This window comes from Elephantulus edwardii, unplaced genomic scaffold, assembly GCF_000299155.1.
Source record: "Elephantulus edwardii isolate Elephantulus edwardi_28Jun2011 unplaced genomic scaffold, EleEdw1.0 scaffold00099, whole genome shotgun sequence".
NCBI classification, from domain to species: domain Eukaryota; kingdom Metazoa; phylum Chordata; class Mammalia; order Macroscelidea; family Macroscelididae; genus Elephantulus; species Elephantulus edwardii.
The window spans coordinates 1,562,910-1,580,440 of NW_006399849.1; the positions used below are offsets into that span (position 1 = coordinate 1,562,910).

The following is a 17,531-nucleotide window of genomic DNA, read 5'->3' on the forward strand; positions in this document are numbered from 1 at the left end:
AATTAAAAAATCAAAGTATCATTAAAGGAAACTTAGATTTCAGTAATGCATAAAATGTACCAAAAGAAAACAGTCTGTAAATCTAAGCTACTTAGTAGAGGTTCAGCAAAAAAAAGGAACTTAAATATGGCCCCAACAAGAGGGTGTACAGCAATGAGCTGAAGAACAGTATGGATTGTGAGGGTGACACAAGCCTGGCCAGTGTTCTGTATACTCCACTTAGGGTTGCTACAAACTGGAAGTAACTCAATGGCATGAGACAACAAAATAATGTAAACAGCTATTTGGCATATCATTTGCACTTAGTATGTGTTGTTAAAAATGTAATGGTGAAATTGTATACCAATGAAGGAATTTTTTTTTCTTTTTCTTTTCGGAGAGGGGAGCGAGCTGGTGGGGAGTGGTGGGCAGGGAGAAAAGTGCGGCAATGAATGAATGGAAATTCAAAATCTCTGTAAATCTTTATTAAAATTAATTTTAAAAAAGGTAAAAAAAAAATTTTTTTTAAATATAATTGCCATGGATGGCTTCCTGAAACCAGGTAGTAACAGCAGAGAAATAGAGAAAGGAATGGAAACAAAATAGACTAAAATTTTTCTCAGCACGCAGGGGAAAAAGTAGTTTGTACATACCTATGAAATTTAACTTCAAAGATTTATCAAGATATCCAATTTTAGATCAATTCTTCTAATTAAAAATGCAACATTCATTAAAAAGTTATTCTTTAAAAATAATTGTAAGTTATGTATCACTGAACATTTCATTATACCTTTGGTGAAATAGGACATTATGGAATTTAAACACTGTGCAAAACATCCCACTATTATATACATACAGTTCCTATACAATCTTGGTTAAATCTCCATAAAATCTTATGGTAGCCTACCAGATAAAGCTAGAGAGTTGTATTTGCTGAAAACAGGAGACTTGTTTTGCCTGATATGTAGCTTTGAGAAAATTACAATAGAGATCTTATGTACTACTGGGCACAGGACATATGATGGAGGACATGGAGATGTGCCCACAGGGACTAAGTATGCAGATGCAGGAACAAGATATCAGTAGACACAAAAGCCTCAAAGTGCCCAAGGTAGGGCCAGCACTACCAACATCCATAGCAGGCAATGTCTCCCACATGGAAAGAAAGACTACATAGAAGTGCTGGACAAATAAATGAAGGAGAGGAAGAAAAGAGGTGCTGTCAGGATCATAATGCACCCTGGAGCACGCACTCTTTATCCCCTACGTAGGTTTGCCATTGTTAAAATTATTAGGCAGCATTAATAAAATAAGAACGGCTCTCCTTTTGAAGAAAAAATTATCACTTTATGGGATCACAAACATATATACAAACAGACATTTTGCAGTCTACATATATCTAAGATTTTCCAGCTACCAAAAGCCTACACAAATAGATCGATAAATGGGACACTTATCAAAACACCATCTCTAGATTTTCAAGTACAAGGCAGAGGTGATTTATGAATAAACATTTTATTGAATAAAACATTGTTATGTAAATACTCACTACAATCCAGAAACTGTTTTAGCCGCTCAAATATCCCATGTAGAAAACCCTGGAAAATAGTATCTTGTAAAAAGATCTGTTTATTGTTACAAACATTGACTTACTAATTTTTTCAAAAATGTTATAACACATCATAAAAAAATTAACAGGAAATTATGCTAAAATTAAGGAAAGTAAAATATATTTTAAAGAAGTCTACAAGAAAATAATTGTTATTTCACAGCTTCACTGATCTAAATTACTTTGCAATAAATAAAAAATTATTAAGTATTCTTTTTCATTAAGTTTTCTATATTCTCTTTAGTCTATTTTATGTCTCCTCACAACTTATATATCATCTGGCCTATTATTTGTCTTTTCACAAAATATAAGCTCCCTGAGATATAAAATTTTGTAGTGTTTGTTGTCACCATCTAGAATTTAAGAATATGGTAATACTACATGCCCAATAATTAATTAATATTTGGTACAAGTAATTTACATGAAGAATTCTTACCTCAAAAAACACACATACCACTATACAAATAATAGAAAGTGTACAGTGTCATTTATAATCTAGGTCTAAGATACGAACAACACAAAGGTAGATATGTATACTACATAGATATGTTGGAGGTTGTACATGAATACAGACAAGAGTCTATAGAGACATGCCTATAGATCTTTCTAGATACATATTTGTATATATTGCATATATTCCATGTGTGTATATAGTGCATACTGTAAATGATATTAATGGATACTTCTCAGACAAAATCACTTTGCAGAACTGAGCTAATGAGCCTGAGGGTGGGGATATCTACGATAACTGGCAAAAAAACAGTTCATAAAGATGGTCTACAGCATAGGGTTGAGTATCACCTATGTCTTAAAAGTCAACAAGAGATCATCTAAGATGTAGCTATCTACCTCTCCTAGTATGGAGGAGAGGAAAGTGAAGAACCTGAAAACTCACACAAGCAAATAGTACAAAGGACTAAAGGGCCCATATGAACCACAGTCTCCTCGGATCTGAAACAAGAGAGTTAGTGCGCTCGGCTACCAGTATCAAATGCTCTGACCAGAAACACAACTTTAAAAATGTAAAATGAATCTCAAATGCATAAAAAACACTACATTTACTGGTCTGACAGAACTAGAGGTACCCCAAGACTACTGCTCTAAGACAATTTCCTAACTTGAAACAGAATCATCTTTCAATCAAATAATAAACTGTTCTATAAAAGTCCCACCACCAACCAAGAAAAATGTGCTCCTAAAAACAATCAACTTTTTTATATTTATTAATTTTAATGAACGTTTACAGAGACTTAGGGTTTCCAGTCATTCATTGTTGCACTTTTCTCCCTGCCCACCCCTTCCCCCCAAAATCACTCTTCTCCTTGAAAAGAAAAAGAAAAACTCTTTCATTGTTATGCTATCCCTCCCCTCAAGTTCACTCCACTATGCATCCTTCACTCTGGATGTCTGTGATGACAATACCCATTCATATGTCCCTTTTAGACAAATCTCTTCCTCATCTGTTTCAATGCAATATACATAATTCCTCCCCTCCTTTTCTGTTTTCCCTCAACCCTGATGTCAGTCCCGTTTTACAACAGTGGCCCTATGCAGTATTTGTCCTTTTAGGACTGAGCTATTTCACTCAGTATAATGTCCTCCAGGATCATCCATTTTGTATAGTATTTCATGAGTTCCTTCTTTTTCAATGCTGCATAGTATTCCATTGTGTGAATGTACCAGATCTTCTCTATCCATTTGTTCATTGATGGGCACTTGGGTTGTTTACAGCTCTTTGCTATTGTGAACAAAGCCGCAATAAACACAGGTGTGCATATATCTGCTTGGGTAGCAGTTATGGTTTCTTTAGGTTAAATTCCCAGTAGTGGAACTGCTGGGTCAAATGATATTTCTATTTGCAACTTTTTGAGAAAGCGCCATACAGCCTTCCATAGTGGTTGCAAAACAATCAACTGTTCACAGGCCAAGAGGGGAGCATCTAGCAAAAACAGAGATAAGAAGGTTTAAGATGTTCATATGAATAGAATTCATTTCTTTTTATAAATTAAATATTCTTTTTATTCTTGTGAAAATATCTTTTTATTTTGAAAAGAACAAAACTCATGATATAGCATTATAAATAGCTGAACTGCTCAAAAAGAAAATTCAGAAACTAAGTCAAAAGAACAGTATCAGCTTCCCAAAGTTTATGGATATGGGTAAGAATTCTGATGGGCTAACTGCTGTGTGACACTGAGTCAGAACTGACCCATAGCTGACCCTCCAGTGGGTTTTCAGAGGCAGTAAAACAATCATAAGGGAGGAAACAGCCCATCCTTCTTCTGCAGAGCAGCTGGTAGGTTGGAACTGTGTGCCTTTGGGACTACAGAGAGGGCTTTTGGGCCAGTAGATTGCCAAAAATAATGTAAATTCATATGGGTTTTGTTTAAGGACAAAGAATCTGTTGTTGTTGATTGCCGTCAAGTCAAGTACAACTCATAGCGAATCCATGAAGAAAAGGCCTAACAATGCCTTTCTATAGTTATCATCATTTCTCCAAGTTCATAGTTCCCACAGGCATGTGGTTTAGGAATTGGATGCCATTCCTTCTTCCAAATCTGTTTTACAACCAGGAGCTCAACCACACACTGTCCACATTGGGAAACCATTATGGCATTCCACACCCCAATGGTACAAGGTTCAGCATCACAGTAAACCCAGATTACCTCAGTACAGCAAACTGGCAAAGACTGATGTACAAAGCAGAAGAATGTTCCTCCAAAATATAACACTAGTCTCACTTAGAAGTGGTTAAGTGTCATCAGGTTGAATATGACTCATAGCGACCCGAGGGAAAAAAGACTTGAACTCTGTTCTACAATGAACATTGTTTCTTTATGTTGAAAGCGTTCACAGACTTTCCAGAGGCATCTGGTTTAGGAAAGGGGTGCCACTCCTGCTTCCAAACCTGAATCAACCTGGAAGTTACTCCAAACACTGTCCATGATGGGTAACCATTATGGCATCTGACTCAACTATGGCATAGTGTTCAGCATCATAGCAATTCCAACTTACTCAGTATAGCAAATAGACAAAGTGCTGTAACCACTTAAAGAATGTTAATGCTTAGCATTAATAAATTTCATTTTCAATTTCACATGATACTCATCAAGATGTGACAAACCAACTTCTAGAGTGGAGCCACTGCACAGGGGCCTCCAGACCAGCCACAAAGTGAAGCCATCACTTCGGAATTTTAAAGATACACCCATAGTGCAACAATGAATGAATGAAAACCCCAAATCTCTGTAAATGTTCATTAAAATTAATAAAATTTAATAAAATTAAAAAAAAAGATACACCCAACGAATGCTGTTGACTTTGATAAACCAAGTATTCCCTCCGTCCCTGGGTCCTTGTTGGCTAAAAGGGGAAGGGGAGAATCTAGCCAGCTGACACCTACTTATGGAGTGAAAGAACAATAACACAAACCAAACACATACCAACACAAAACCCAAAGCTTTACGTAACCCTTATCAAGACAGGAGAAACCAATTTCTCAAGTGGAGCCACTGCACAGGGTCTATTAAATGTTCAAAATCACTGCATCTAACAGGTACAAAAATCAATAAACAAACAAAACAGAAAACTAAGATTCAAACACAAATATATTTCCAGAGGCTAAAATGTCAACACTATCACTTACTGCTACTAAAGCTTTTTTTAAAACAAAAAGAATTGGTTTTTCTTCACATATTTTATTAACAATAATAGCTATTGTATAATGCTGTAGTTTACAACATTCTACTGAAACTTCGTTGAACTCTTCCTTTTCCTTACCTACCCATTTGCTAATCTCTCCTCCCCTCATGTCCCTGGCTGTCAACCCTTCTCAACTGTTTCTGTGTGTTAACCTTCTCCTAGTCTGTTTCCCTCTACTCTTTCCTCTCCATATTCCACAGCTACGCATGTCCTGGTTCCAACTGTTACTGCAATGTACATACTACCTCATCATCCATAATCTTCCTTTTGATTTTGCCTTCCCTATAGTGTTTAACCACTCTATTCCTGCTTCCACTAGCATTTTTCAGGTTCATATTTATAAGATCCTTAAGCAATTTAAGCAGCTGTTCTAAATTCATTAAAATTGTATCCTCTGTCCAACTAGTCAATAAATCTTAGGTGCTAAAACAAACCACTTATTAACTAAGTAAATAAAGAATGGCATCTAATTTCTACCTAAGTGAGAGAGGACTCTCGATAAAACAACTAAAGATTTTCAAAACAATAACAATATTCATGGAAAGCTACTATTTCAACTTATAGAATATGAATCAAATCATTTCCAGGAAAAGTACAAACAATGAACATAATCACTTTTCATTAATATAATTTTTTTAACTCACTAATAATAAAAGAGAATTACTGAGCTTCTTAATATAATGCTTCTCACTTAACACTTTCATTCAACAAATAATTACCAAAAATAGGAACAAAATTAGAAGCCCTGATCTATGGCATAAACAGGCTTGCAAACATAATGACAAATGCTCAACCTCGAGAAAATAAAATTAATGAATGGGACCTTCTTAAAATCAAAACCTTATGTGCATCAAAAACTTTCTCCAGTAGGGTGAAAAATAAGTCCAGAGATTTGGAAAAAAACCATCAGGCATTTACATTTCAGTCAAGAGGCTCATAAAAAAAAAAAAAAAACAAAAAAACACAAAATCCTGATAACCCAATCACAAAACAGAATCTTCACAAAAGACACTCAGACGGCCAAGAAACTTATGAGGAAATATTGAAAATCACTACTAGAGAGACATAAATCAAAACAATGACATACCATTTCACTCCAGTGGGTGTAGCAAATAATAAATGTTAGAGACGATAAAGAGAAACTGGAACTTTTTTTTTCCATTCCCATAGTGTTTCTTACAATCACTCCCAAACACTGTGCCTCATAAAATTAATCACCATTGAACCATGCTCCGCCATTATGCCCTGTCTTTTCAGATCCCCACTGGATCTTTGCTAATTCCTTCGCCCCTCCCTCCACCCACCAAACTCTAGGACCTCATGATTTTATCCCTGCACCCTTCGTCTTCCTGCCTCCTCCCCTTTCCTTTCTGAATATCCAAACACATCTTACTGGTTATCTTTCTGGTTTTACAAAAATGGTCTTAAATAGTATTTGTCCTATGCACCTGAGTTAGTTCACTCATCATAATGCTCTCTTAGCCTCCCATGTTATATGGTATTTTTCAAAATCATTGCTCCTGAGTGCTGCCTACTATTCTGTCATGTGAATGTACCACAACTTCTCAATCCAGCTGTTTATAGATGGGCATTTGGGATTGGAACTCTTATGCACTGTTGGTAGAATTGTAAAGTGATACAACTACAATTAAAGGCAGTTTGGCATTTCCTCTAAAGGCTGAACAGAGAGATCATATATGACCTAGCAATTCGACTGCTAGGACTATATTCCAAAGAAACCAGAACTGAGACACAAATGGAGATAGGAACACCTATGTTCACAGCAGGGTTATTCACAAAGAAAATGGAAACAGTTCAAATGCCCATCAACAAATGAACAGACTGAGAAATTATGGTACATTCATATAATAGAATATTATGCAACACTAAGGAAGCAGGAGTGGCATCCACTTCATAAACCACATGCCTCTGGAAAAGAAACACTTTGAACTTTGAGAAATGATGATAGTTATAAAAAGGCTTCAGGTCTTTTGTTCACAGGGTCGCTATGAGTTGTGCTCAGCAATCAGCAACAAGGAACAACAACTTGCACAATACTATATAACTTGAGAGAGACTAGAAGGCATTATGCTGAGTGAAATATCTCATAAGGTCACTATTGTAATAAGAGGGGGGTATAATTGAGTAAGATACGTATAAATGTCCAAAAGAGAAAGCAGCAGAAAAAGGGGAAGAGTGAAAAATCACTGGGATAATGGGCTGATTGGAGAGGGGTAAAGAACTGGGAAATGGTCAGGGGGTATTTGATATGATGACAGCATAATGAAAGGCATAGAGCAAAAGTAATTGTATAGTACATAATACATATGAGTGACTAAATAACATGCAAGATACATGTGTGAAACAATATATATGAATGATTGTATAAAATACAAAGTGCATGTACAAAACATGATGTATATGAGTGATTATACGCAAACCAATAGAAATAATTAAAGAAAAATCCACAAAGATAATTATCAAGCATTTACCATATGGCAAAGTTTGTTTCAAAGTCAGAGATGAAAAGAGAACAAAACAATATCCTATTTTCACTGAACTAAAATCCTTGTTAGGTAATTGCAAGGAACTGTTCCGTTTCATTTTGGCATCAGAGCCAAAACCAATAAATTTTCAAATATATTAGTATTTAATTAAGATTAAATTTTCTGCTGTTAGGGACCTCTCCAAAGTACTGAAGACCAATGGTGTCTCTCTGGAGACAAAGGTGAGTCTGATACAGGCCATGGTCTTTGCTATCACTTGTTACGCATCAGAGAGTTGGACAATGACTAAGGAGGATAGAAGGACAATTGATGCCTTTGAGCTGTGGTGCTGGAGAAGAGTATTGAGGGTACCATGGACTGCCAGGAAAACAAACATATTCATCCTGGAAAGGGTTAAAACAGGCAGCTCTTGGAGACAAGGATTCTGAGGTTTCGTCTGACATACTTTGGGCATGTTGTAAGGAGGGACCAGTCCTTGGAGAGGGACATCATGCTTGGGAGGGTGGAGGGACAGTGCAGGAGGGGAAGGCCCTCCATGAGGTGGACTGATTCAGTGACTGCGGTAATTGGGATGGGAGTGCCAGAGACAGTGCAATTGGCACAGGACAGAGCAGAAGTTTAGGGCTGTTGTACACAGGGTCACTATGAGTCGCAAGCGACTCGATGGTACATAACAACAACAACAATTAGTACTTAACTAAGATTAAATTTTCATGTATCTTCAGGAAATTTAGTCATATGTATCAATATTTTATATACACATACATGTTAACTTAAAACTTTTATTTCTGGGAATTTATCTGGAAAACATATTTTTTTTAATTACATAATGAAAGGTCTACTAAAATATTTAATTTTGCATTCTTTATATATTAATAGATAATTAGTTGCGGTGTTGTTGCTGTTTGTGCCCTCGAGTAGGAACCGACTCATAGCTGACCCTCCAGCAGATTTCCAGAGGTAATAAACAGAACAGACAAGACTGTTCAACTTCTCCTATGGAGCAGCTGGTGAGTTCAAGCCACGCTGCGGAGTAGTTTCTTAATACGAGGCAACCAGAGCTCCCAATAATATATAACTGAGTAACAAAATTATATATATTTTACATTAACTTTATCTTTTTTCCCCCAAATAATCATTCGTGTACATTGTTTTACAACACCAATTACAATATACACGTCTGTCTTAAAAAAAAAGTTCACTAACCGTAATAAGGATGTGTCATGAAATCATAAAGAAACAATATATAAGAGCATTACTAACATAAAGAAACAGCACACAGAAAATGCTGTTTACCTAAAACACATATAAAATTTTAAATTGTAAAAGAAATTATATATGTGGTTACATACATACATAATGTATTATAAATTATATATACATGTTATAAAGGACACTGACAAAGTATAACATCAATAATACACTGAAGAGCAAAATTTTATATTTTCCTTTTAGATTTTTTCCTTTTTAAAAGATAAGCATATAATATTTTCATAGAACAAAAATGGTCATCACAGCATAATGATGTCTGTTAGTGATCTTTAAATTCTTGACAACAGAATCATTACTTCTACCACTCTGATGAGTGTTTCTCAATTTGTGGGGGGTTTTGTGTTTGTTTTTTTTTCATTTAATGTAACATTAGCAGTAACAAGAATTAAATAAAGCATTGCATCTAACATTGAAAGATACCATGCAGAATGAAAATATTCAGTCAGAAAAGTCCACTATTATAAAAGGGAAACAAAAGGTTTAGATACAGAAAAAAACATTCTATGAAGTTTACCAGGAATGAGAGGAAAGGAGAAAGGGAGGAAAAACTGAAAATAGATAACAGATATATAATGAGCTGAGTAAAGGAAAAGGCAATATGCAATAAATGGATTTTTTAAAAAAATGATACAGTGACATCTACTGGGCAGGCTAAAATGCAACTAAATATACCTTTTCATCAGTTCTTGTGTAGACCCTAAGATAACCCACAGAAAGCAAAAATTTAGCTTTAGTAAAAACACTGTAAGAGCTAATGTAAACCTGAGTAAGTAAAATATAAGCCCGATATATTCGGGGTATGGAGAGTAACAAATTATAGTTGCAATGAAAAAGCTAGGTATTCCATATACATAGCTGTATACCCACAAAGAATATACACTGCAATATGTTAACAGCCTTATTGATGGAAAGTTTTTTTCATGTGTGTGAGAAAGAGAAAGAGCTGCATTAATGTTATGATCAGAAGAAAAAACAAAATTAATTTAAAATATATTTTAAAAGTAAAAAATATAACTCATGAGCCTGATTATGATATAATAGTATCAAAATGCCTAAGAATGTTAATAGTCAATATATAACTGCTGCTAGAGAAATATCATTGGTTTACTTTCTCTCTTATATCCAATAGTCACTTTGATACATAAAAACTGACTGCAAATCTAAAAAGTATACCATAACATACACAGAATGATTAAAAACTAAGAGATCAATTAATAAACTCTTCTAACATGAATGTCAAGAAGTTCTCTAGTAAAAATAAAAAGTAAGTATTTAGGGAACATGCTGGAAAATAACTTTGAAAAAAATGACAAAAAAATTACTTGTAGACTTACCATCACTTCTATATTTTTATGAGGCTCCACAAATCCATTAACAGTTAATTTACGCAGCACTGTAAAGTAAAATCAAGTTTTATTTGCATGTTTTTTTTATCTTTCTATTAAAAATCACAATAATAATACAGACTGACAATATCTAATCAATTTAGACATTAATCCTTACATTTAATAGATAAAGAGATAAAAATCCTTGCAAATGTGGTTTGGTAATTAGTACGAGAGACAAAGCCTGTTCTCTGGACTTCTAACAGCAAGGTTCTTCCTACTCAGTTTAATTTATATAATTATTAGTAATTTTCATCTGCAATAAACCCTTCAGGTTAAAATTTTAAGTCACTTCTCATCATAATAAATTAATTGCATTAATGCATTATAATTAAAGTTATAAAACATCATTTCTATAAATGGCTGAATGAAAAAACAGTGATTTGTAAATTTTCACTCAAAAAAAAAGTGATCTTTCCACTGTACACACACATACACAAAAAAGGGATCATTTCCATCAACATTAAGCCATGATACAAAAGGAACCAAAAAGATTCATTCAATCTTAGTTCATAATGATGGAAATAAAGTATCTCCTTATGAAATACAAAAAGTATTTCATAATTCAACTACTCTAACATATAGGGTCACTATGATTCAAAATCAACTGGAAAACCTAGTAACACATGGTTAGTTTAAGATTCTACGGTATAATATTCCATTCTACTCTGGTATCTGAAACTGACTATTGTGGAGTCATGAATTTGACAAAAGCCTTTCTATTCATTGCCTTAGTGTCCCATGGAGGCATGGTCTCTAGCTGCCTCAACTGCAGACATGTGGTTCACCACTGATCACATTAAATTTCATCAATAGCTGAGAGCCAACATCAGAGAGACTGTAGAACACGTAGCCAGAGGAGAGCCAAAACCAGAGGTTCCTACACCAGAGGTATCTTGCTGTTACCCGAGAAACTGGATTAATGGAAGGACTGTATCTTGCTGTTGACTGAGAAGCTGTTTGAAATAATTGAGGGATTGTGTCTTGCTATTAACATGGCTTAGAACTGCTATTTACTGAATGTGGACTTCGACTATGTGATATTCTTTGCCTCCCCTTACCACAACCTGTTTTCCTAATACCGAATAACTGTAAGAGATTCTATAAAGTCTGAGTGGTCATTTGCAATGAATTTGGACACAGTGATACAAGTAGGTGTGGAGACTGGAAGGCCATGTCTGACTTTATAAAGAAATCATACTGGAAATGTTGCTGGTGGGAACAGTTCCCCTTCATGAAGTTAGCAGAGGTTGGACTCAGCCTTATCAATGTTACCTTTACTTCCATTACATCTACAACGCTCAACTCTAAATTTATATTTTATGTGTAAACATGATTAAGGAGAGGTACTGTCAATCCAAAGGCACAAGGTTCGAAACCAAAAGCTGCCCTATGTAATAATAATAAAGATGATCATTCACCTCCTGAGCAATTTACAGCCTCTAAAAATCCACTGAAGTGTCAGCAATGAATTGGTTCTCATTTGATGGCACATAACAAGAAGTGGCAAACTGGTATAAACAGTAAAACAGATACAAAATTACACCTAGACATAAAACCTGACTCTATATATTGTGAGCATAAAATTGAACTAGAGGACTATATGAAAACTGTTAGTTCAACAGTAAGTATATCTAGATTAAGTTTGGTAATACCTTTCAAAGACAGTAAAGTTCGTTCCAATGAACTCTGAACTGCAGCTTCATTCCCAGAAGAAACTTGTTGCAGGAATGTGTCTGTATGGTGATTCCACAGAGAGCAGGCAAAACTATAAATTCCGGAAGCTAACTGCAAAGAAATATTAACAAACTTGTTTGTATTTTTCAGATGTCAGCAATCAGTAAAAACAAGAAACTGGCCTTTCTTGTCCTGACTTCAGAAGCAGAAACTGTCAGGATGTTGATGCTCAAAAAGAACCAATCGGGGGTGAAAAAAAAACCCCAGTCGCTATGCAGGAACTCCTTTTCACAGAGATGGTGACTGTCGTAAAGAAGGATGTTCCTATGCCAAAGCACCCCAAACTGGCAAGCAGAAACATGATAAATCTTCATGTCATGAAGATCAGATCAAGTCTCAAGTCATAAGGCTATGTGAAGAAACAGTTTGCTTGGAGAAACTTGCCTACATTTTTAAAAGCTTGTAATTTTCGCAAAAGTTTACAGAATAGTTGGAGTTTAAGTCATTCACTGCTGCATTCTTTTTCTTCCTCCCCCACCCCCAGTTTACTTTTATTTTTTAAATATTAACTCACTGTTGAACAATTTCCTCCATTTCCCTACCCACAGTGTATTCTGCAATGTACCTCTTATTCTGGTCTGCTGTCGTACAGATATTTCTTTGAAACAGTTCTTTTCCTCATCTGTTCCAATGTAGTGTTCATTATTTATCCACTCTTTTCCTAGTTTCCCCCAAGCCCCCATTCCTGTCCTGCTTTGTAACAGTGGTGTTACGCAGTATCTGCGCTTAGAGGTATTTCCTCTGAGATAATTCTGCTGGTATCTTACCAACGAGTACATCCAAGATCTGTGTGATTACCTCCACCAGCACTGAGGATTGTGAGACCACCACTTTATGCCGGAGCTGTCTTGAAACAGGCAGGCAATGACCTTAAAGTCTAAAAAGTCTAAAGGTGAATGACCTACAAGACGGATTCAAGAAGAGGCTGACAAAGACACACAGAGAAGGAGCTCAGTGTCTCTTAGTGTCAACAAGAAAGTCTTAGCTGGGGTTGGGTCAGCCACCTCAGCAAAATTGGTGGGAAATGTTTTGAGTTGAAAGAACTTGTAGCCAGAAAAATGGGGGAGGTGGGTAAAACTTAAAAAAAAAAAAAAAAAAAAAAAAAAAAAAAAAAAAACCACAACACACAAACTAATACATTTTTATTTTATAGTTAAACAAATTATTGAAATTTCTATTATGGCAATGTTTATACTTTATAACTCACAATAAATATTAATGCAGTTTACAATGGCTACTATTGCTGAAGCTCTGTCTGACATACTCTGGGCATACTACAAGAAGGGACCAGTTCTTGGAGAGGGGCATCATGCTTGGGAAGATGGAAAGACAATATAAGAGAGGAAGACCCTAGATGATACGTAGTCACTCAGCGACTGGGGTAATGGAGGTGGGTGTATTGGAGATGATGAGGTTGGCTAAGGACAGAGCAGATCTCAGAGCTGCTGTACATAGAATCACTATGAATTGAAAGCAACTTGACAGCACTTAACAACAACAACATTTCTCATGTAGAAAAACATTAGCTGATGCCTCCTAGTTAGAGAAAGAACTATATTCCAGTAATGGCTTCTTTTTTTGCAGGACACCTCAGAGCAATCTAGCTGAGCCAAATGGCTATTAGATTGATGCAAGAACATGGAAACAACCCAAACGTAGAACTACATCAAATGGATTGAGAAACCGTGGTATGTTCACACAATAGAATATTACCCAGCACTCACAGCAATTATTTCAGGAATTACTACATAACTTGGGAGGGACTGGAGAGAACTATGCTAAGTGAATTCAGTTCTATAAGGACAAATACTATATAAGATCACATAAAGACAGAAAGATAACTAGTTAAACATGTATGAAGATCCATGGGGGAAATGGTAGGAGCAGAGTGTTAAGAATGGGCAGGGGGAAATCATAAGGTCACACAATTTGATGGAGTGAGGGGTGATTAAAAGAAATGGGAAAGATCTCATGAGGATCTGGAAAGTTAGGGCAATGGTGGGCATAGTTCATTAATGTTGATTAATTTTATAAAATATAATGATTCAGAATGATGGTATGAAATATAATGTGAATGCAGTATAGTGTGAAACACAATGTAGACAAACTCTGTAAGCAAATCAATATAATTTTTTAAAAAAGGACCTTAGGTAGAAATCCATAATGATTCTATCATTTATGTACTTCAATATTATTTATTATTCAAAATACTATTTGACTGATAAAAAAGTGAGTCATAAAAAACCAGTTAAAGCTACACTGCAATCCCAGAGTACGCAGTTCGAATCCACCAGATGCTCTGCTGGAGAAGGAGGGGCAATCTCCTCCTGTACCAGTCAGAGCCGATTTGACGGTAGACACACAAAATAATTATAATTTTTTAAAAAAGTCAAAAATTAAATGCTATTAAAATAAATAGACTCATTCAATTTCTATTATTTGTAGCCACTAATTTCACTGGCTTAAGCTTACAGGACAGAACACTAAAAGCCTAATGAGTAAGAAGTTGTGCTTCCAGGGGGACGGGAGGGCAGGGAGGAAAATGTACAACAATGAATAAATAGAAATCCAAGTTCTCTATAAACTTTCATTAAAATCTCATTAAAAAAAAGAAGTTGTGCTTCCAACTCAAAGGCATGTGGGTCAAATCCACCAGCTACTACATGGGAGAGATGGACAATCTTCTCCCGTAAGCTTAACAGCCTCTGAAAACCTACAGGAGGGTCAGCTGAGTCAGTACCAATTTGACAGCTAAGAATTTGAGTTTTCAGTTTGACTTACTATACTTTAATATAAACATCATACATTCAAAAAGAAAAAAACAGGATAGTTGATCCTAATATTTCATTTTAAGTATTACATTAATCAATCTCTCAAACACCACCAGATTATAGGACAATCAGTAGTGTCATTAAGACTAAGTCACTAAAATTGACCATCATCAAAAACAATTTAGCCAGCAACAATAGCAAAGTTCACCAGGGTAGCAAACAACCAATGCTGTGGAGAGATTGGAACTCTTATTCACTGCTGTTGGGAATATAAAATGGTACAATCACCACAGAACGCTCTCTAGCACTTCTCAAAAAGTTGGAAATGGAAATACCATTACCTACAATTACAATTCCACTAATGGAAAAATACCCTAAAGAAATTGAGCTAAAACTCAAGCAGATATATGCACAACGATGTTTACTGCTGCATTAATCTAAATAGCAAAGAGATGGAAGCAACCCAAGTTTCCATCTACAAACGAATGGATATATAAACATGGTACATCCACAGAGTGGGACACTATGCAGCACTGAAAAACAATGAAATAGGAAAACATTATACTACATGGGGGAAGCCTTGAGGGCATTATGCTAAGTGAAATATCTCAGTCACAAAGGGATAAATACTGCATAGTAACTGTTATAAAGTAGAACAGACATGGGAGAGTTGGGTAGGGAATCAGGAAAGAGTGGACAGATAATGAACACTGGATTACAACAGAGGAGAACAATCTAAAATGCATATATGATTACATAATGTATATATGAGAAGAACATGGAACAAGGGGGGTGCATTGCAGAGTGGGCATAGGAAGGAGGGATAGACAATGTGCAACAATAAAAAAAAAGAAAATCATCAAAGGATTCAGTTCCAAAAAAATTCACTGGTGCCTCAGATTTAATTTAGCTTAAAAAAAAAAATCAGAAGGGAGGAAAAAAACAAAGCTTTAAAGAATTTGTCAGTCTTTCACACAACTTCAATGAACTAGATGAAAATTTTCTTAGTTATATCAAGATTTTCAGCCTAAAGAAGCTAAAAGAGAAGTTCTAAATTTTAAAAGTCATAACTCTAATCCCAATTACACTTGTGCTTTAAGGAAAATATACCATCCTAAACTTTTTCAAATGTATAAATCATTTCTATATTTGTTAGAAAAGAGTGAGTGGTTGGGGAGAATACTTGTGGAGGGAAGGAAAAATGAGCGGGAATTTGATAAAACTAAAAATTGAAATTTAAGCTAAAGTATCATTTTGACAGTAAATATGTCAACCAAAGAAAATAAGAGAAAGTGAAATCAATATAGACATGGCTATAATTCTTCAGATTCATTTGGGACTTAATGTGGTACATAAACAAAAACTCAAACAGTGCCATATCCAAATTTCAAATAAAACCAAAAAAGTATACTGAATACGCTTTTTAACATCAAAAATGACAACTTTATTTTATACTTCTTATAACTGAACAATCAACTCCTTAAAATTAATAGCTTAACTTCTACATTTAGCTTCTATAAAAATTTTTCAAAAAGAAGTATCTTTAATAATACTTTTTTTTTTAACCTGGACAGCACCTACATTCTTAATAGGTAATTTCAAGAAAGAGGCATCTATGTAGATGATGCATATGATAACACTAAGAACAAAAACCAATTCATAATAGTCAACATTTACTGGATTGCATTCTGTGCTATACATTCATTTCAGCACTTTACATCAATTGAATCACTGATGATACTGTTGTTAGATGTGGCTGCATCAAGTATGACTTAGAGTAACCCTATTTAACAGACTGAAACCTTGCCCTACCCTGTACCACCTTCACAATATCTGCTATAGTCAAGGTCACTGCGGTTATTATGTCTATTCATTTCATTGCAGAGTTTTCTCTTTCACTTACACTTCATTCTAAGGACTGGTGCCTCCAGACAACAAGCCAAGATATGTAAGAAATTTCACTTTCCTTCCCTCTAAGGAGGAACTTGGTCACATTTCCCCCAACACAGGTATATTTATTCTTCTGGCAATCTACAAGATATTCAATACTCTTAACCAACACCACTTTATTCACTACTCAATTTCCATATGCCTAAGAACCAACTAAAAATACCAAGGCTTCTATTAGTCTCACCTTAGTCTTTAAACTAGTATCAGTAAACCAACAAATCATGGATTCCATTGAACCATTACAATCTTTAATAGTATTTTTTTTCCTCTTTTACAATAAGAAAACCAAGTTACAAATTTACTATGTAACTTGCCCAAGATCAGTCAGTAAGTGGAGCAATAAAACCAGTTTAAATCTAGAGAAACTACTCAGAGTTTTGCATTTATAACCTCAATGGTGTAATGTCTCTCAATATGGCAATTATCAATTAACTACACAGTTGCTTTCTAAATAAAGAAATATTTTTTAAAAAAAGAGAGATTCTGAAATTTACTCCTAAATGCAGTCGCCAGAACAGAGCAAGGAGACACTACAAGGTTCAAAATCAAGAAGAGGCTCCGTCAGGGATGTATTCTGTCTCCATACCTTTTCAATCTGTATGCAGAACAGATCATCTGA

The 17,531-nt window shown here is 35.1% G+C and overlaps 1 protein-coding gene across 1 annotated transcript in view; it reads right to left on the minus strand.

The window, feature by feature from the left end:
- Window positions 1–17,531, minus strand: part of IPO11 (importin 11) — a 228,489-nt gene that overhangs the window by 170,554 nt on the left and 40,404 nt on the right. The window contains 3 exon segments of the mRNA XM_006891505.1: window positions 1,529–1,577; window positions 10,404–10,462; window positions 12,110–12,242. Of these exon segments, the coding sequence (XP_006891567.1) occupies window positions 1,529–1,577; window positions 10,404–10,462; window positions 12,110–12,242 (241 nt within the window).